The sequence below is a fragment of the Myotis lucifugus genome, unplaced genomic scaffold (genome assembly GCF_000147115.1).
Source record: "Myotis lucifugus unplaced genomic scaffold, Myoluc2.0 scaffold_110, whole genome shotgun sequence".
NCBI classification, from domain to species: domain Eukaryota; kingdom Metazoa; phylum Chordata; class Mammalia; order Chiroptera; family Vespertilionidae; genus Myotis; species Myotis lucifugus.
In genome coordinates, this window is record NW_005871158.1 from 626,963 (window position 1) to 648,844 (window position 21,882).

The 21,882-nt window shown below is 38.9% G+C and overlaps 1 protein-coding gene across 3 annotated transcripts in view; it reads left to right on the forward strand.

Moving 5' to 3' along the window:
* The window catches only part of LRRC8C (leucine rich repeat containing 8 VRAC subunit C), a 49,876-nt gene extending 31,771 nt beyond the window's left edge, over positions 1-18,105 (forward strand). For all 3 annotated transcript variants that reach the window (XM_006093159.3, XM_023757669.1, XM_014459574.2), the window contains one exon: positions 15,657-18,105. In XM_006093159.3, coding sequence (XP_006093221.1) covers positions 15,657-17,930 — 2,274 coding nt within the window. In that variant the 3' untranslated portion in view covers positions 17,931-18,105. The remainder of the gene's footprint in view (positions 1-15,656) is intronic.
* Positions 18,106-21,882: the final 3,777 nt, after the last annotated feature.

Sequence of the window (21,882 nt, forward strand, 5' to 3'; positions counted from 1 at the left end):
TGAGAATTTGTTATGTTTTGGCCATATGTAGTTGTTTTATAATAAATTTTTAATCGACTGCCATGATGAGAAGCAGGTTGCCCTGACCCGATGACTGCCCTTTCATACGGATGCTGTGTGAAGCATATTGCCAGCATCCTGCAGTAAGCCCCATGATGAGTGGTGAAAAAGGTCTATAACAGTGTTAGTGCTTGACTTTGTACCCGGGATTGGACTTTGATGAGCTGCCCTGACAATCTGAAAACCTCCATGTTGTTTTGTGGGAAAATGCTTCCTTCATTCTAAACAACCAATTTTCAAGTGAACTTTTGAGGGCTTGCTTATGTTTATCAACTATTTCATTTACTTCAGTCTTTAAGGAATTTTTAAAAATGTATTTAAGTTTAGTGGCTTTTTAGTAATGTTGATGTTTTCATGATATTGGTTTATTCTAATTCATAAAGGTTGTAGTCCTGTGCTAGTTACATTTCTTTTAAAATATAAAAATAACAATTTCAAAAGTGGGAGAGAATTTAGAGGTGATCATGTTTAAGTTCCCATTCAATGTAAAAATCTCTTTTATAACATTCTTGACAGATTACTCTCTAGCTTCTGTTTGTATATATATGTGGATTAGGGAGAAGTGTTATGCTTAACTGCAAATTAATCAGTGCATATTTATTGAATTTGACTAGGTTCCCAGCACTGTGTTAGGCAATATGGGAATACAAAATAATTTAAGGTTTCATCTATGTTTCAAGGGAGCTTAAGAAACAGTTGGAGGGGCAAAATGATGAAAAGTCACTGGGTATATCCTTCTAAAACATAAGATAATTGCTGCAGTGTGTGTGTGTAGAGAGAGAGAGAGAGAGAGAGAGAGAGATCATATTGTAATAACCAGATATTGCAATGGCTGCAAAGGAGGAAGAACAGTTAGGTCTACCTGGGGAAATCAATTTTCTCTATATTCTGTATAGGGTGGTTTAAATTATATTCGGGGGGGGAGGGGGCGCATAATATGGTGTATTACAAAGAATAAAACTTATTTTTTTAAAATATATTTTATTGATTTTTTACAGAGAGGAAGGGAGAGAGATAGTTAGAAACATCGATGAGAGAGAAACATCGATCAGCTGCCTCCTGCACATCTCCTACTGGGGATGTGCCCGCAACCCAGGTACCTGCCCTTGACCGGAATCGAACCTGGGACCCTTCAGTCCGCAGGCCGACGCTCTATCCACTGAGCCAAACCGGTTTCGGCAAAACTTATTTTTTTTTTAATTAAATCTTTATTGTTCAGATTACATTTGTTCCTCTTTTTTTTCCCCCCCTAACTCCCCTCCTCCCAGTTCCCGCCCCACCCTCCGCCCTCACTCCCCACCCACTGTCCTCATCCATAGGTGCACGATTTTTGTCCAGTCTCTTCCCGAATCTCCCACTCCCCTTTCCCCCCCAAGAATAGTCAGTCCATTCCCTTTCTATGTCCCTGATTCATTATACTCACCAGTTCATTCTGTACATCAGATTATTTATTCACTTGATTCTTAGATTCACTTGTTGATAGATGCATGTTTGTTGTTCATAATTTGTATCTTTACCTTTTTCTTCTTCTTCCTCTTCTTAAAGGATACCTTTCAGCATTTCGTATAATACTGGTTTAGTGGTGATGAACTCCTTTAGCATTTCCTTATCTGTGAAGCTCTTTATCTGACCTTCAATTCTGAATGATAGCTTTGCTGGATAAAGTAATCTTGGTTGTAGGTTCTTGGTATTCATCACTTTGAATATTTCTTGCCATTCCCTTCTGGCCTGCAAAGTTTCTGTTGAGAAATCAGCTGACAGTCGTATGGGTATTCCCTTGTAGGTAACTGAGTTTCTTTCTCTTGCTGCTTTTAAGATTCTCTCTTTGTCTTTTGCTCTAGGCATTTTAATTATGATGTGTCTTGGTGTGGTCCTCTTTGGATTCCTTTTGTTTGGGGTTCTCTGCGCTTCTTGGACCTGTAAGTCCATTTCTTTCACCAGGTGGAGGAAGTTTTCTGTCATTATTTCTTCAAATAGGTTTTCAATATCTTGCTGTCTCTCATCTTCTGGTACCCCTATAATTCTGATGTTGGTGCGTTTGAAACTGTCCCAGAGGCTCCTTACACTATCTTCGTATTTTCGGATTCTTTTTTCATTTTGTTTTTCCGGTTGGGTGTTTTTTGCTTCTTCACATTTCAAATCTTTGACTTGATTCTTGCGCTCCTCTGGTCTGCTGTTGGGTGTCTGTATAATATTCTTTATTTCAGTCAGTGAATGCTTAATTTCTAGTTGGTTCTTTATCACAACATCGAGGGTCTCATTAGATTTCTTGAGGCTCTCATCAAGTTTATCGGCAGTTTCTAGCAAATTATTGAAAGCCCTCAAAAGTGCATTTTTTAGCTCTATATCCTCCATTTCTGTCATGTTTTTTTGTCTCCGCATTTTTTATGCTTTCTTGGTGCACCCCCTTGTGGTCTTTGTGCGCAGTCTTGTTGTAGTTAAGCCTTAATTGTTGTCGGCAATACTAGGGGTGAATTGACTTCCAGGCTAACTGGCTATGAGAGTCAGCTGTGTCTGCAGTGGGAGAGCAAAAACTTATTTTTTTAAAAAAATAAGACTTGTGAGGTAAAGTAAAATTTTAAAAATGTCCATTTGGAAGTTTCTAGCAAATAAAGACTTTCAATTTCTTTGATGTAATAGCACTTCCTATTTCTAGGAATAAAGGAATAAAAGCTTTTAAATGTACCCAGTGACTTTTCATCATGTAATAGCAAATTCAAAACATTAGCTTCCCTAAGAAGTAAACTATGCTGAGTGGCAGTGTTAGAGTAAGCTATTTTATAAATTGAGCTGACATATCCCTACTCAAGGTAAGGTAGTCCTTCAGAGCTGGTGAGAGTCTTTGCATTGATATCTAAAACTAAGGGTATGTAACCTTAAGTTCAAATATGTTAGCTTATGTTTTGGGATATTGATATTAACCTTTAAAATGTAGGTGTTAGATATTGGACTCAGAAAATACATAATGCATGATCAAAAAACATTTCCTTCTAGATTACTTTGTGCATGATTATATTGATTAGTCACTTAATTTTATATTTTTAGAAATTCTGGACTATAAGCCACAAATTTTTTATCTAACAAATACACCATCAACTACATCATCATTTTACCTCGTAAGAGACCTCAGATGCTCACTGGAAATACAAAATCTGGGTTGATTTTTATAATTTCAGTTAGGTCAAATAAGTTTAAAGAGAAAAGCTAAATTTTTTCTCCAAAACTTCACACAGAAAACATGGAGATATTACAATCATATTAGAGTTCAAGTGGCTGGGGCTCTCTGATATGATTGTAGGTAAAACACATGCATTTCTCCTGAGCTTCAGTTTTATTAAATGAGCAGGATAGGCATTTCCATTTCACAGATTGATTGTGAAAAATAAGATGGCGAAGTATGACTTTTAGTCTCTTTATAGACTTCAGATGTCTTGTCCTCGTTTGGGGCATTTCCAATATAGTCCTCATTGTGATTAGTTGCATCTCCGTCAAACAGAGTGAGAGAAGTCTAAGATCTAGGACCAGATGCCCCAGTTCTTCCTGCCCATCACTCCCTGCTTCCTTCTCTCAGAGGAATTTGTAGGAGCTATATAGACAGAGGACAAGAACAGCTAAGCTCTGGCCCCAGACTTTGCTATCAATCTTCTGGTGACTCAGCCAGACTTCAGGTAAGCACTGAAGGCCTATGTGCCTATGTGACCTGGACCAGAAGAAGGTAGAGGGGCAGCTCAAGAAGCCTCCTCATCCTCCACGCCCCCCCCCCTCGCACTTGAGAGCAAACAAAGGGGAACCCAGGCAAGGAAGAGTCAGAGGGAGGAGGGGAAAGGGAAGAGACAAGAGAGGAGCAGATTATTGATTGTCCCTAAGGCCAGGAGTAGAGCTTGTCTGAGCTGTTCTTATAGGGTACGATCCACTTCTAAGAGGCAGCTTCAGACCCAGCACATCACACCAGCTTCCAGCTTCCAGGAATAAGAGAAATTTCACATTGATGACTCCCAAGAGAAGCTCTGAAGAGAGAGTTCAACAGAGAGCCCCAGCCACTTGAACTCTAAACCTTAAACCCTGTCAGCACCAAGGTTCAGTACTTTTCCTTTGACATTACCATCTCTACCAGCCCACTTTCTCCTAGAAAGAAGGAGGAACAAAGAATAGTCTCGAGTTCTAACCAGAGATAAGTCAGGTAAAAGAAAAAAATCCCATAACTGAAGTTCGATCTATTTGCCTGGAATGTGTGGAACCTTTCTTATCCAAATTAATGGTATTTCTGGAGTCCAGATAGCTTAACTTCCACAAAGCACATGACTGAAAAATGAAACTGTCCTACCATCCAACGCATCTAAATGACTAAGAATTGTAATGACTCTTGTCTTACCTGCAATTCTTCTATGATGTAACAAGGTACAGCTCATTCTCTCTCATAAGTGATACCATCTATTCCTTCACATAGATTGGACCACAGCCTGGAAGTTGACATCATTCATTGCTGAGCACTATAGCAAATTATTCTTTTGATTATTATAGTAAATTTCTAAAATAAATGATCATTTTTTAAAAATATGCTTTCAGTCCAGTTATGTATTGTTGTTGTTATTTGGATTCTTCCGATGTTTAGAATTCTGTAACTTTGTGCTGTTTGACATAGTGTGTGGATAGTCTGAAGGATTTATGTTTCTGTTTGGACTCTCCCAATTTTTTTTTTAATCTTCCTCCTACTCACAGATCTGTCAGTGAACTGCAGGGTGTCCCGATTTTAGTCAGTTGAGTACAGAACTAAGAGTTCAGTTCCTAATGGTGGATTCAAAAAGAGCTTGTCCTTCATTATCTCAAGAGCATAATTATAAATACTTCAAAATTTTCAAACAACTGAAACAAGTTGTCTCTCATGAATCATAAATTGTATGTTCCTAATGTTTATCTATAGTTCTTGTATATCCACTGAATTTTCTCACATGGTTTTGATTTTGAAATGAGTGCTTTGCACTTAAGTCTTAGATTGCCATGGGTTAGGTAATTTGCTAGTCTACTTGGCTTATGGAAAACTGCGATGAAGCAAAATGAAAACAGTTTTGAATTGCATTCACTCCCTCATTTTTGATAATTTTTTTTCTAATTGCTTTTGTGTCATGGAGCAGCTTTCCTCAAAAAAAAAAAAAAAAAGAAAGCAAATGCAACTAAGATGCAACTACAGAAATGAAAGCATCTTTGATGGCTGGAAAGTCTCGGGCTCTCAAGGGTTTAAAATATTAACATTCAGGTGTGGCTCAGTGGTTGAGTGGCAACCTATGAAGTAGGAGGTCATAGTTTAATTCCCTGTCAGGGCACAGGCCCGGGTTGCAGGCTTGATCCCCAGTGAGGGGCATGCAGGAGGCAGCCAATCAATGATTCTCTCTCATCATTGATGTTTCTATCTCTCTCTCCTCTCCCTTCCTCTCTGAAATCAATAAAAATATATGTTTATTTTTTAAATTAACATACATAGTATGTATAGTGATCTTTACCCATGGAAAAATCAGTTTTTCTATATTTACAGTGATAGTAGAATTGCCTTTATGGAATTATCAAAATGTAGACATCCTAATGTAGATTTGATGGTTTTTTACTTAGGAATAAATGGGTAGTGCCTCCCAAGTCTGGCACCGTTTGTGTTTCTTAAATGAGTCAGCACTTCGCTCTGGCTTTAGGAATCACTAGGCTGACATCACTTGCCAATTTGGAGGATGTGTGAAATGAATTATTTCATCTCAGAGGAAAGTAGCTAGCAGGCGAATATCTCCAGATGTCCCCTGGCATCTGATTTTATAATGTGTGTACTTGCTATTGTTGTGCTTTGTTTTCCTTTGAGTTGGCGGGGCACAGTGTTCGTTTATTGTATATCTAATTTGTGCCAGTCAATGTCAAGAAAGATGAAGCCTACTTTTAAGGAGTTTAAAGGTCTAGGAAGTAAAATGATAAGAAAAAAAACAAGTAATTTTACACTATGTTTTCTTTGGTGCTCTGATAGAGGGAGAATCAGAATGTAAAAACACCGGTCCAATTTTGTTTAACTATATATTCTTGTTCTGTATAGTAATGACTCAGGAAATTATGGTGTATGTTTTTCAGTGTTTAGTTCTTCTACCAGACTAGTGTCATTTACTGGTCCTCAAGCACAGAAATCTCTGACAATGCTTAACGTGAGAAGATGTGCTTCATGTCTGGTTTTTAATCATGTTCAGAAGAACCCTATAGCAAGTGTACTGTTGTTATACCTTACTACGGAGAGAATGCATAACTTCAGAAATTCAAGTTTTAATCAGCTCATCCCTCCAATCCCTTAGATATTTTTCTAAGAACATCAACTCCATGCCTCAGAGCTGCCAGGCTATGATTTTTCTCCTCCTTTTTCTGTTGCTCTTGGAGAAATGAGCAACCAATAAAAACAGCAGCCCTTGGATCTATTAATAAACACTTTCAAATTTGGTAGGTTGCTTAGACCTTTTTTCTCTCTCTCTTTACTATCTGGATCTAATCTTTGCCCATACACAATGTGTTGCTTCCTGTTGATCATATACATTTTAAATATCATTAACAAAAAAGAGAACGTGTGCACAGTGGGCAGGAAATGACGGGGCCACACCCTTGCAGTTATGCTTTGCCATCTCGACAAGGACCTGGCTGTGCTGGAGAGAGTGAGGCAGTGTCTGTGGTGCCCATGGGTGTGTTTTTGTGCTCCAGTGGCGATGGCCACCAAGTATTCACGGATTGGATTTGGAGAATAGCAAGACTAAGGAATAAGACACTTACTGGAAATGAAAGCATGCAGATGTTCTCCCCTCTGGAACCATCTTCTCTGCCTTCTCAGTTCCTTTTCTTTCCCACCAAGATATTTTTTGGACTTAAAATATTTTCAGGACGTAGTTAGCCTTGAAACTAAATGTGCATCTTCAGAGTTAATTCTGCACTGATAAGGGTGACTCTCACGCCTCTGGAGGATAGAGGCTTTGTCCTCCAGCACCTCGCTTCTGGGAGAACATGATTAATTAAGATTGTACATTAACTGATAACTTAGTGACATGAAAATTAATTCTCTTCCCTTACATCTCCATCCCTTTTGCCAGGAGAAATGGGTCTACCTTAGAAAGGAAGAGCAACAGTCCACCTTCTTTAGCTTTTCCCTTGCTCTTCCTAAATGCAGACCTTTGGTGCTGTCTGTGGAACCCACAAGGTTCTGACCTTACACTTCCCCAGGGACCTGTCCAAACCCAGGAACTTTGAGGTCCCAGGGAAGCTGCTCCTATTCCATCACGCCTTCCCTGCTCACTCCAAGCCTGAGCACTTACTATACTTACCACACTATTCACGACGTACATGTATTGCCTCGTTCGCACTCCTGTTTGACTTTTCATATGGCTATTTATGTCTCTCCAGCAAGATTTTAAGTGCTTTCAGAGTAGTGAACATTGGTTCTGACTCCTTGATTTTCTTATGATGCTTAGCAAATAGTAGATATTCACTAAGTTTTAGCTGATAAAGGACAGTCTGTCCTTGGTAAGGATGAACAGATCCAGGGGAGTAGGTCTTTGCAATCTGTTTTGCTAGGTCATTCTTTGGTCAGCAGGAGATAACTGGGTTTGTTAACAGAATGGGGACAAATCTGGGTGATCAGCTTTAGGGTAGAACCATCAGGAACCAGCTGTATTTGAGTCTGTGGAGCGGAGAGGGGGTAAAAGATAAAATAAATCACCTTTATATTGGCCCACGGCCCTTTCTGTGGCTCCAGTCTTCCTGTTTTTATCACACTTGCCATAACAATATGAAAGCACTGTCTAAAGAATAAACTGCAATGTGAAGAGTACCCCTGGATGACAAGTTAACGTATAATAACACCAGTTGTTTTATCATACGCAGCAAATTGTCTCACTTCTTTTGGTGATAACATAGTCATAATTATGATTTCAAGTCTAAACTGGGGAAATAGTTATTGGGGGATTGTTCATAGAAAAATAGTAATGGACTTAATTGTTGAAGTTGTAGGAAGATAAGTGCTTTATCTGCTGCTAGTGGGAGATGTGTAAAGACATTCGGCCTCTTTTTCGTGGGGAGGGGAATTTGGCATTACAGGTTTGCCTTGTTTTGCACTACCCACAGAATGCAGAATGCTGATTTTCCATGTGAGTCTGGACACTAATTTTTATTGAAAACACCCACACCCACACTGTGTCTTCTGGAAAAGACAGATAAAGCAAGTCTTATACTTCAAAATATTTCCTCTGTTCAATGGCTCTAGCCATGAGAGATAAAGTATAGAAAGATAACAAAAATTCAGACATGGACTCAAAAGCAAGATACACATTTCTGTCGAGTACAAATGAAAGCCTGAGTGGGGCTAAACAACTGCTGGGCTCTCGTCCAAAAGGAGGTAGTAGCAGCCAGGGCCTTAGCTCCTGCCAGTAAAGGGAACTAGAAATGCATGGGCTTGATAAGAGCCTGGAGCCTGGTCACTGTTGGAAGCCAGCGGCCCCCATTCCCAAAAGGAAGCTGAGAAGAATGGCGATTGACTGGATGCTGGGTCTGGTGCCTTAGAGGAAGCTGTGCATCGGGGTGCCTCCCAACCAGGAACTGAGTCAGCCTGCCACGGGCTTCGGGAATGGATTCGTGAGATCCTGACATTACAGTGGAACATCAGAATACCATGAGAAGACCTACTGGTGGATTCGGGGCCTGGGGGTTGGGTGCAGGAAACCACAAAAGAGCGTGTGAGAGGTGGTGGAAAACAGTCTTCTTCTCAGAACAAGCCTAACGCCCAGAACACATGAAGAAAACGATGCTAGGAAAGGCTCTCAACAAAATTAGCAGTTGAAACATTGGTTCCCTTACAATGAAACTAAGCTTTGAAACAAACAATGAAGTTAAAATAGGTATATTTATAATGGCCAAAGGGATGAAGACATAACATAAAAAAGGAGGTAGATAAGACATAAGAGCAAATGGATATAAAAAAAGTTAAAAATCTTGGAAATAAAAAAGTCACCGAATTTAAAAATATCAGCAAGTGGAATAACTAAATTGCACTTAGTTGCTGAAAGAAGTGATGAATCGGATAAGAGTTCTGAGCTTACTCAGAGCTTCGCACACAGAGACAAGGATTTAAAACCACACACACCCATGGAAGACAATCACAGGCTCTAACCTGCATGTAATAGGAATTGCAGAAAAAAGGGAAGAAATGATGAAGCAAGTTGTAAAGCAATATTTAAAGAGATGTTGCTAAAATTTTCCCAAATTGTACAAAGTCCTTAACTACAGATATCGAGCAGTGTTAATTCACATAAATATAAAATAAGCTGTAAAAGATGTGGGATTAACAGTAAGATATTTAAAGCTACCATCAAGAAAAATAGATTGCCCACAAAAGAAGAAACTCAAGCAGGCTTCTTATTGGCAAAAATATAGGCCAGAAGAAAATGGAATAAAACTGTTTTAAAGTGCTGAAGGCAAATTACTATCAACAGAGAATTTTATAACTTACTAAACTATTACTTAAGATTGAAAACAATATAGACATGTTCAAACATACAGATAAATGAGTTTTCTACCCACAAATCCTTATTAAAAGAATTATCAAGGGATATATTTCAACCGACAGGAAAATGAACCCAGGGAGATAATATGAGAATCTAAGAAAACTGGTGAGCACATGATTTAATAAATATATAAATAATTACAATCAATTATGATCATACAAAAAAAGTGTGCTTCAAAAGAAAGCTAAAAGGAATTCTGGGTAGTTCAGTGAGTAATTAAAACACGCTTGGAAGGGTGTAGAGAAAACCTGTAAGTGTGCATGTACTTATAGAAGTACAATCTGCATTATAGAAATAACAGTGTATACTTTCCTAACCAGCTGAGGTGGGAAATTTTATATGGAAAGTGTTATCAATGCAATTGAAGGCTGGAATAAGGAAGGAAGGATATTTAGAAAAATAAAAAATACAGAAATAAATCTGAATATTAGTAAATAAGTATGAGTGAGCAAAATAATGTAACTGATTAAATTCACTTGTGAAGCGGAAGAGGTGATTAACTTGAATTTTTTAAAATAAAATTGCTAAAAAATTAAAGAACAATATGAAAAAACAAAAAAGTAGCTGGTGGATTACTGTTAGTATTAGATAGCATTTAGCTCTCCCTCATCAAGAATGCTCTCTTACCGGGCTGGCATGGCTCAGAGATTGAGCATTGACCTATGAACTAAGAGGTCATAGTTCGATTCCTACTCAGGACACATGCTAAGATTGCAGGCTCAATCCCCAGTGGGAGGCATGCCGGAGCATTCGATCAATGATTCTCATCATTGATGTTTCTGTCTCTCTCCCTCTCCCTTCCTCTCTGAAATCAATAAAAATATATTTAAAAAAGAAGAAGAATGCTGTGCTCTTTATCATCCAGGCCAGTGGGCTCAATGGTTAGAACATCGGCCCTTGCACTGAAGGGTTGTGGGTTCAATTTTCAGTCAAGGGCATGTATCTGGATTGTAGGTTCAATCCCCAGACCCAGTCGGGGCACATGCTGGAGGTAACCAAACTCTCTCTCTCTCTCTCTCTCTCTCTCTCTCTCTCTCTCTCTCTCTTTTTCTCTCTCTGTTTCCCCCTCCCTCCTTCCACTCTCTCTAAAAATCAATGGGAAAAAATATCCTCAGGTAAGGATTAACAAAAAATAAATAAGAATGCACTCTTTATCAAATCAAGATATATATTTGAGTTTTAAAACATGTACACCACCACAAAAATGCTACAAAAGAATCTCAACACCACAAGGAATTCCCTGGTGCTGAGCCTTTGCAGTGAACCTCTGGCAGCCGCTGATCTGGTTTCGGTTCTACTTTATAGAATGTCATGTAAAATCAGACAGCATGTAATTTTTTGAGACTGGTACTTCTTTCAGTAGAAAAGTTGCCTAAATGCACATCATCATGGGAATGTGATTAATAAATTACATAGTGCCTCCTCGCTGTGATTCTGTGTTCCTTAGAATGAATTAAATCCCTGTGTGCCAATGTGTTAAGGTCTCCAAGACATGCTGTGAGAATGGAAAACTCCAGGTGCAGGAACAATACACATAGTGAGGTCCCATGTGTTTATATATCAGACAGATGTGAATGCACAGGTGTAGATCTGGAAGAGCATGCAACAGACTCATCAGGGTTTACTAAGAATCAGCTTGGGGGTGTGGAAAGGTGAAGGGAGGACTCTCCCTTTTGTTAAAAGTAAGTGTTTTTTAAGAAAAATAGATTTATGATAGCAAAAAATATTTAAGCATAACTTAATAAATATCCAAAATCTATGTGAGGAAAGTAATAAAACACTCCCGAAAAACACAAAATTAGATGTGAACAAATGGAAACCCACACCATGGAGAGGAATAATCAACACCATAAAGATGTTATTCATAAATTAATTTATAAATGTAGTCTAATCTCAAAAATAACATCAATGCGGTGTTGTTGTTTTTTCTGTATCTAGAGAAGTTGATTATAAAGATCATTGTGATAGACTAGCCTGAATTTGAGCACTTATCACACTAATTGCAGATGTGGTTGTCTCTCTCCTGTGCTTGACCTTGAGGGCTAATCTTTCTTGGTATCCCTAACATAATAGCTGACCTATAGCAGATCCTCCAACTTTTCCTGAGGGCGCACTCAGGACTACTCAGTATTTATGTTCTACATGGTCCTACACCACCCCATTCATGTCATTTATATCTCTGACAGCTCATAACTAAGCGTGGTCCTTACATTGCTCTATCTTTGTTATTTGAAGCTGTTGTACTGAAGCTAAGTGGTTTTGTTTTGTTTTGTTTTGTCTTGTTTTGTTTTAACTTCAGCCCTCTGGTTTCTCATTCATGCAAATATGGTACTTTTTCAACTTGTTATCCTGCAGGGTTTTGCTTTCATTGCAGTGCTTTTCTGGAAACTGCCTAAATTAAGATCTTACTTTTTTCCATTGTAGTGGTGTTATGATTCTAACAAAGGACTGAGAATCAAATAACAGTCATCAAAGGTATATCATACAGTCAAAGATTATGAACATTCATGATTTAAAATTGTGAAAATTACTATTAAAAGGCCCTAATATTGAATTGTCTATGCAAGATAATTCTGTATGAAATAAAGTTTGCACAACTCCTAGTTCATGGGTTGACACTCAACTACTGAGCCACACCAGCTGGTCCTTTTTTTTTCTTTTTTTTTAAGAATCCTGTCTGACTTATTCTTTTATCTTCCTTCTCTTTACTATACTTTTGAAAATACTGATCCTTCTCCCAGTTCTTCTCCAAGTTGTAGTGTTCAGAAATACAGTTTCCATTAAACATGGAGGATAACTGGATAACTTCCTCTCTTTTTTAAATTATTTTACTGTTTAAATCTCCACACTCTTTACTGGTGAGCTCCATAAACTGCCTTGTTCCTTTTCATAGTTTTGGTTTAGACAGCTTGCCATCGCCTTCCTTGCGAAGTCTACTCTGAGCTGTGTTTCTGCTGGAGTCTTCTTAGCATATGTTCTCTTAGCAGCGCAAGCAGTTACTGTTCTTCGTGACTCAAGTTAGTATTTTTTCTACTCTGCACTCAGTTCTCAGAGTTTAACAGCTTCTGGAAAATAGGCCACTGTCTTTACCCTTCTGGGATTTAAGTAGGCACATTTTAAAATTTATATCTTTGTGAAGATTGAAAGAGAAATAGATGCCAAAGGCTGAAAGGAGTTTCTGGAGACCATCTATGTATTAATTACCCTCCTACCCTGGGCCGTTCTCTATAAAGGCATCCTAGCAGAAGCTTGGTGAGTTGGGGAGACTGTGTGGAGTGGTAGAAGGACAGTAGGTTGTGGAAAAGATGGGTTCAAATTCCTGCTTCATCATTTTCTAGCTATGTGAACTTGGGCAAGTATGTTACCTTGGTCGATTTCTTCTGTAGAATGGGGAGAATATGACCTGCCTCCCTAGCATGGCAGAAATAAAAGGACCCCCTACTGTGTGGCCATAGCCAAGCCAGGTGCCCCTTAGCTGGGCACCCTGGTGCAGTGCATAACCTGTAACCTACCCAACCACGGTGCAGAGGTCTATCACCTTCCATCATTAGGAGCAAGCCTGGGAAAGGGCTGGGCAGGGGGACAGTAATGGGGCTGCCTGGTTGCTTGGCAGGGATTTAGCACCTTAGGAAGGTGCCTGCCTTTTTACCTTCTAACTGCTTTCACACCGGTTTTCATCACACCACTGGCAATGTCATATTAGCATGTTAGCACAAAGGCGTCACTCTTGGAGAAGGTGCTCAGGGAAGCAATCCCTTTTCCCTGCTGGTCTCAGGCCCCCGCCTTCTGCCTCCTCCACAGACTGTTGAAGTCCTTCTGAGACCACGAATAGGAAAACATTCAGAACATAACAAACACTGACTTTCTTACTCGTTCTCTTTTATATTCCTCCAAGGTAGTCTGGCATTTGTTTACGCTTTCTCCTACTGTTTTCTGTTCCTGGGATTCCATGGTATAGTGCTTGACCCCAAGATAAATGAAGGACGCTCCACTTAGATATTAGATAAAAATTAAAAGTTTTACTTATATTTACCTTAAAGGGAAAAGAACCAAGCTTTTCTAATATTTGACATAGAGATTGACAGTACTTTATGGATATACTTATGAATAAACATAGGTATACTGAATGGGCATGCTCAACATTTTTTCTCTAGCATGGGTAAGTGATAATATTCTATGAAGACCACTGTTCAGTTCTCACACCTCTGTAGCCACTGAATCCTCTGAATGCAATTACGTTTGTTATTCTTCTTTTGATTTATATAAGTATTGGCCCCCTGGTTTACATTCTAGGACAGAGCTTTTATAAACCCTGTGGTGAAACTTGCCCTCCCCCCCCTTCCTCTAACCTCTCTTTTTTACATTGTTATCTGCTTAGGATATGGGAAAATTTAAGCTTTTCCCCCAAAACAGGAATAACTCATATAAGGTAATTTTTAAATTACTATCAGGTTGGGATCCTTTTGGTTTAATCCTAGAAATTCAGTAAAATAAAATAAGAATGTTGACTCTGGGTCCTGGTGGGCTGGGCTAGATGACATGAGCGAGTGACGTAACCTTTCTGGTTTTGGTCTCCTCATCTGTGAAATGGGAATAATAGGAGTGCCTGCCTCATCAGGTTGAGGTGACAATTAAAAGAATTAATACCCATGACATTTTTAAAATAAGTCAGTTGCATGTTAAATACAACATAAGCTTGCTGCTGCGTTACTATAATAACCATCCTTATCTTCATTTCTAGAAGAGATGTGGTCCACACACAGACCTATGGCAACTCTGAATTGGAAGGACTAGTGTCAGTTCTGGGTTCATTCACTTTCTCAGCAAATGTATGCTGGTGGTCTCCTATGTACCAGGCACTCTACTCTGTTGGATGCTCCACCTCATTGTCAGACCTTGTAATTCTGTCTGGTGGGCTGTATCTCCCATGTCACCAGTTTGTGGCCTTAGCAGTCCGCTTTGCAGTGGATTCAGTTTCTACTTCTCTAGTCAATATAAAGGACTTAGCTGTTGCCAAATTACTAAACATTTGCTGTTGCAGAATTACTGAACACTATGGATTTCTAGTCATTTGATATTTTAAGGTACAAGGAGACTTTCCCTGCATTATTAATTCCACATATTATTGCTGTCAATTCCTTGGTTATTACTCCTCTGAACTGTTTGCTTATTGTTCACTGAGTCCCAGTTCCGTGTGTTTCTCTCTGGAGGTGACTCCTCCAGATCGATTCAAGCTGTATTCTGCCTCATACTACCTAATCTTCTCAAAGGATACATTCTCTCTTACCCAAATTGCAATCTTAGGAGACTGCTAGACATTCTTATGCTGGCTTAAAATTTTTTCAACAAATTGCAGTATTTATTGAGGGAGAGAAGTTCTCAATGTAATACTTTGAAAAGCGAGCAAGATTAAAAATACCTGTTTCACTCTTGAACACCTGTGTATTCTTTCCCCTCTCTCTGAAGATATGGTTTCTATAAAAGCTTGGGAAATTCCCATCCTATTAAAACCATTCACTTTCATCTGTGCATGTCGTCCAGGGTATGGTTAGAAGGAGAAGAGGAAATTGTAAAGACAGGCATTTCTTCCATATTTTCTCCTTTCAACCCTTTCACTTCTCATACACAAGTGAATCTAAATCTTGGGAGCCATCCAGCTCAAGATTGAGCCTGATAAAGGGATGTACTTCCCAGACCAATGACTGGTTCTCCCAGGCCCCAGCAAGAGAGAGAAAATGCAACATTTTAAAAATACATGACAGTTATTTAAAGATTTATTTTGTTATGAATCATTCCGTGTCAACAAAACTGCGGTGTTTTATGTCATAACTTAGACGTGATTAACAAAGTCATAAATTTTCATTTTTCCAACATGCGGGTTAAGAATAAAACATTGTGCAGGAATTGAACATTGTATTCTCCAGACAAAGGAAATGGACATTTATTGGATGTTATTGCTGCTTTCTTTGCACTAATGACATTATGAAAGCTCTTTGAATAATATAATTTGAAAATATTATTTCTGTGTTTCAGGTCATGCAAGACAAGATCATTTGCCTTCCGAAAAGAGTTCAGCCGTCTGAGAACCACTCTTCCATTCTGAATGTCTCTCAAGCCGTTGCCGGAACCACCCCACTGCCTCCACCTAACCCATCTTCGACGAACCCGGTCACTGTGGAAATGAAAGGCCTGAAGACAGATCTGGACCTTCAGCAGTACAGCTTTATAAACCAGATGTGCTATGAGCGAGCCCTCCACTGGTATGCCAAGTACTTCCCTTACCTCGTCCTCATCCACACCCTGATCTTCATGCTGTGCAGTAACTTTTGGTTCAAGTTCCCTGGTTCCAGCTCCAAAATAGAACATTTCATCTCCATCCTGGGGAAGTGTTTCGACTCTCCCTGGACCACACGGGCTTTATCCGAAGTGTCCGGGGAGGACTCAGAAGAGAAGGACAACAGGAAGAACAACATGAGCAGGTCCAACACCACCCAGTCTGGTCCAGAAGGCACCCTGGTCAACTCGCAGTCATTAAAGTCAATTCCTGAGAAGTTTGTGGTAGACAAATCCACTGCAGGGGCTCTGGATAAGAAGGAAGGGGAGCAAGCGAAGGCCTTATTTGAGAAGGTGAAGAAGTTCAGGCTGCATGTAGAAGAAGGTGATATACTATATGCTATGTATGTTCGCCAGACTGTACTTAAGGTTATAAAATTCCTAATCATCATTGCATACAACAGCGCCCTGGTTTCCAAGGTCCAGTTTACAGTGGACTGTAATGTTGACATCCAGGACATGACTGGGTATAAGAACTTTTCTTGCAATCACACCATGGCGCACTTGTTCTCAAAACTCTCCTTTTGCTACCTGTGCTTCGTAAGCATCTACGGGCTGACGTGCCTTTACACCTTATACTGGCTGTTCTACCGCTCTCTAAAGGAATACTCTTTTGAGTATGTCCGGCAGGAGACTGGAATCGATGATATTCCAGACGTGAAAAATGACTTTGCTTTTATGCTTCATATGATAGATCAGTATGACCCTCTGTATTCCAAGCGATTTGCAGTGTTTCTGTCTGAAGTGAGTGAAAACAAATTAAAGCAGCTGAACTTAAATAACGAGTGGACTCCCGACAAGCTGAGGCAGAAGCTGCAGACGAATGCCCACAACCGCCTGGAATTGCCTCTCATCATGCTCTCTGGCCTTCCAGACACTGTCTTTGAAATTACAGAGTTGCAGTCGCTAAAGCTTGAGATCATTAAGAACGTGATGATACCAGCCACCGTTGCACAGCTAGACAATCTCCAAGAGCTCTCTCTCCACCAGTGCTCGGTCAAAATCCACAGCGCGGCGCTCTCCTTCCTGAAGGAAAACCTCAAGGTCCTGAGCGTCAAGTTTGATGACATGAGGGAGCTGCCCCCCTGGATGTATGGACTCCGGAATCTGGAAGAGCTCTACCTGGTTGGCTCTCTAAGTCACGATATTTCCAAAAACGTCGCCCTGGAGTCTCTGAGGGACCTCAAAAGCCTTAAAATCCTCTCTATCAAAAGCAACCTTTCCAAGATCCCTCAGGCAGTGGTGGATGTGTCCAGCCATCTCCAGAAGATGTGCATACATAACGATGGCACCAAGCTGGTGATGCTCAACAATTTAAAGAAGATGACCAACCTGACGGAGCTGGAGCTGGTGCACTGTGACCTGGAGCGCATCCCTCACGCCGTGTTCAGCCTGCTCAGCCTCCAGGAATTGGACCTCAAGGAGAATAATCTGAAATCTATAGAAGAGATCGTTAGCTTCCAGCACCTGAGGAAGTTGACAGTGTTAAAACTGTGGCATAACAGCATCGCCTATATCCCAGAGCATATAAAGAAACTCACCAGCCTGGAGCGTCTGTCCTTCAGTCACAACAAAATAGAGGTGCTGCCTTCCCACCTCTTCCTATGCAACAAAATCCGATACTTGGACTTGTCCTACAATGACATTCGTTTTATCCCCCCTGAAGTCGGAGTTCTACAAAGTTTACAGTATTTTTCCATCACTTGTAACAAAGTGGAGAACCTTCCAGACGAACTCTACTTCTGCAAGAAACTTAAAACTCTGAAGATTGGGAAAAACAGCCTATCAGTACTTTCACCAAAAATTGGAAATTTACTGTTCCTTTCCTACTTAGATCTTAAAGGCAATCACTTTGAAACCCTTCCTCCCGAACTAGGTGACTGTCGAGCTCTGAAGAGAGCTGGTTTAGTTGTGGAAGATGCCCTGTTTGACACTCTGCCTTCTGATGTCCGGGAGCAAATGAAAACAGAATAACTTATTTTTGTTTAAAGTTTGACTGAAACATGCTTCTACCAAATACAGTATAAATAATTAGGTAGTGTTAACGCCTTTCCAGTTTTTCTTTTCACACAAAACAAAATGTACACAAAGATCAAGTCAGGAGTATGTATTTTTTAATAAAAATTTAATTGTATTTTTTCAATATTAATATTTTAAAGTTTTATTTGTCTTGGAACCTAATGTACCTATTATTGTTTTTTACTAACAGAAACTGATGGTTCCATCTGTTTTTTGTTTTGTTTTTGTTGTTTTTGTTGTCGTTGTTTTTCAGTTAATTCTTGTGAAAGGGAAAGCATTTTAAGTTGCATGCTTCTAGGTGTTTTTTTAAATAGATGAAGATATTTTGCCAAGGTCATTGTTAGCTTGTTTACACCTGTACAGTTCCTTGCTCTTTCTGTCATTGTGTGTATACCAAGGAATCTGTGCTAGTTATTTTAATACCAGCTGCCTTCTCCATTGACCAAGCCCTTCATTCTATAAAACACTCTTTTCTGGAGTTTAAATTCACATAAGTGCATTGACACAAACTATTTTCTTTAAATTCGCCCCCCCCCCCCTCCAAGAGAATCCTAAATTACGTTATTTCATATACCTGACAGTTAAAGTTATCCTTAGGCAAGGATTTTTTTTAAGAGAGTGAAGATAATAACTTCCCATAGTTGGCATGCTTGAATTCGTCATTTATAATTTAATCAATTACCATTTTTACCAATATTTAAAAGCTAAATACAGAGGCTCCCCCCATAAATCTCAATATAGCTAAGTAGTACTGGTGAGCAACCTTAGAGAAGCTAGATTTATTTTCATTAAAACAGGTAATTAAATTTAAAAATCATAGAATTAGAAGCCTGGTTTTTTGAGTAATTTAATCATCTTTGATGTCTTGATATGTAGATACATCAGATGGAAAAATATTTCACTACTAAAGCATTCTGTTAAAGAGCTGGTACACGCCAGTCAGGCCCACTGGTTCCTCCGGCAGTGTGGCAGTGGAATCTATTCAAATTCTGCCTGCTGCACAAAATAATCCACATATTTATATATATAATCAATTCCCCTCAAGTCTGCCCTTGCTGTGACACTAGTGATTCAAACACAGGAACCCTGTATGTTCTCTTTGGCTTAAAATAAGTATATCATGTAGAATGGTTCTATTACATTTTTCTGAAATTGCTAAGTGGATATCACTTAGCAATTTTGCCTGATGGTCAGTAGAGCTTTCATGTCTTTGTACTTAAAAATCCAACATTTTCTAAGTCGTGGGCAAAATTTTTCGCTAACTGTAAAAGTGTTTGGAACAGAAAATGAAAACACTATTTGTGCCCACAATCCAGGACCAGTACTACTGATCATGGAATTTTGTTCTGTTTACCAGATCACCTGGACCATTTGCCAAGCCCTAGTCTCCTCTACGAAAGTTCTGTGGCTTAACAATGAGAGAAAGTAGGAAGATGCTTTGGGGTTTCAAAATGCTGCCTTTAAAATTTGCCCCTTGATCCTGGTGACGTTGCTCAGTGCTACTTTGAGTCATATGAAACACAACCACAGGAACTACTCAGCAGATACATGTGCCTCAGTCGTGTGTTTAATGTTGCAGTACAGCATGGGGTGAAGAATTGGGGAAAGATGCTTTTCATTTACTTAATAATCTAATCCTGTAGACCAAAGTGCTTCACATTTCTGCTCTATGTCCACGGGTTAGAATGGTGATTGATATAACTGATTTATTTCTACCTGTAATTGAAACAATAGGCTCAAAATAGTAACATGGTTATATTTCTTGTAGGGTAAAATATTCAACTCCAGAATATTGTTAGGATCCTGATTATGAACAGTGTCCTGCTGCACAAAATAATCCACATAATCTCTCATATTAATGTGCTATATTTAGAAACATAGGCCTGTTTTAAACAAACAAAAACCTGGAAGGTTGTCCTCAGCTGAGGATGACAAAAACACCCCCTTGAAAGGTAAACTTCAAGAGCTACTGTTAAAACACTGGGTGCACTATTTTTCTGTATAAAATTTATGGTTATTTTCTGTATCACTCTTCAAAAGGGATCTATTCAGGTTCAAAATCATATTGATGCTAAAGTCTTTATCTGGTGTTAACTCATAATCTCACATGGGTTCATAACTGAAGCAAGTCACTAGTAATTATTTTTCACTTATAACAACTTGCTCAAAATTCCAAAAGAACTCAATTTGCTTTCTTAAAGAGTCCGCAGGCTGACCCTTCACCCAAGTTCTAAATAACATCCAATAAATCAGCATAGTTCCACGACTTTCTGTTTTCACTAAAAAGGAAAATTCATAGATGTTTCTATTAGATTTTATAAAAATTCAAAATTCTCAAACTCTATCTTGAGTCAAAATTTTTTAACGCTGGCCCATTTTAATATTATAAATTTTTGTTCACATTCTTAAGTAAAAAATCATTCAAGTATTTAGCCTTTAAAAGATAAACTCAGGTAACTAATCTGCTCACTTTTCTAAAGTCCTTTAATAGATCCGCTTCATATAAAAGGGATGTTTACCTAATCTTTTCCCATATTTTATAAGTGTTCTTGCTAAAAAAAAAAAAGAGAGAGAACTTCTATAGGATCCATGGGAAACTGCTTGTATAAATATAAAAGCACCATATATACTCTAACTCCTTTGGGTGCTTGAAGCCCATAACAGCTACTCTTTTTGGTCTGTTTCAATGGTTAAGTATAGATAGCCTGGCCGATGGGCTGGTTGAAATGGAGCGTATTAAGTATATCCCAATGGAACTCGCCTAAAATCACACCTCAGAAAACGTTATCTGTTGGGTTTTCATTTCATTTGTTTTTAACCGCACTTTTAATATACAGGTTCTTGATACAGTAAAATCTGTTATTTACAATTTTTTATTGTTCACCCACCCTTTTTCCTGCCACACATTCCCCGTATAGCTAATCGTAGTGAGTTCTAACAGTTTACGTGGCATCATCCTGCTTTTTCATAACGGTATGGGAAATATGCCTGCTGTCAGTATTTTGTTCATTTAGCGGTGACTCCTTATCTGTCTCTCAAGGCCTTGAGTTACTTGGGATGAGGAAAGTTTAAGTTCCTGCAATATGATCTCTGATATTAAGGAAGAGAAGACAAAATCTTCACATCTCTTATTGCCATGTCCCCCAAGAGGTGTTTTGCTGTTATTTATTTTTCTCATTCTACTGTAAGAAAAGTTCATTTTTAAGTAGTTTATTTTACTCTCTAATTTCATACCTGATCAACAGTAATGACATATTTACTTAAACAGTGGGCATTCATGATCCATCTGTATGCAAACTGTCAGTAGTACTTAGTAATGAACAGATAAATTTCAATATAATTTCAATTTGTGTTTAGAGACTAAATTAAGATTCAATTCACATTCTCCTATTAATACTGAATGTGATCATGTTATTCAGACAGTTCACATTGGGTAGGATCTCAATAACTCAGGGTCCAGTTCCATACTAAACCTAAATTAGCAAAACAACACAGTTGTTAGTGAAGGGGATGTCTCGAAGGTCTAAGCTTTTCTCATCTTTCCCTGTCTATTAAGACACATTGTAAGAAAATCTGGACAGTCTCAACCAGACCTGCCACTGGCTTTTCAGATTCACGCTTCAGTGACATGCTTAGGGATCCACTCTTATTTCATGTTCTCAAGCCAGTCACTGACACAGGTAACATCCCTAGGTTCATTTTGGGTAGAAGGAAAAAGGACCTCCTCCCACCCCCAAGGAAATTTTTTTTAATTAGAAGACCTTGAAAGGGGATATATACATTTGAACTTAATTTCTTGACCATATTAAAAACAGTTAGTACGCATGGTTTTTAATGTGATATAAATTTGCTTTCTGCTAATTACCATTCCCCCTCCCACCTGATTCTGTCTCTTTAATGACTATTT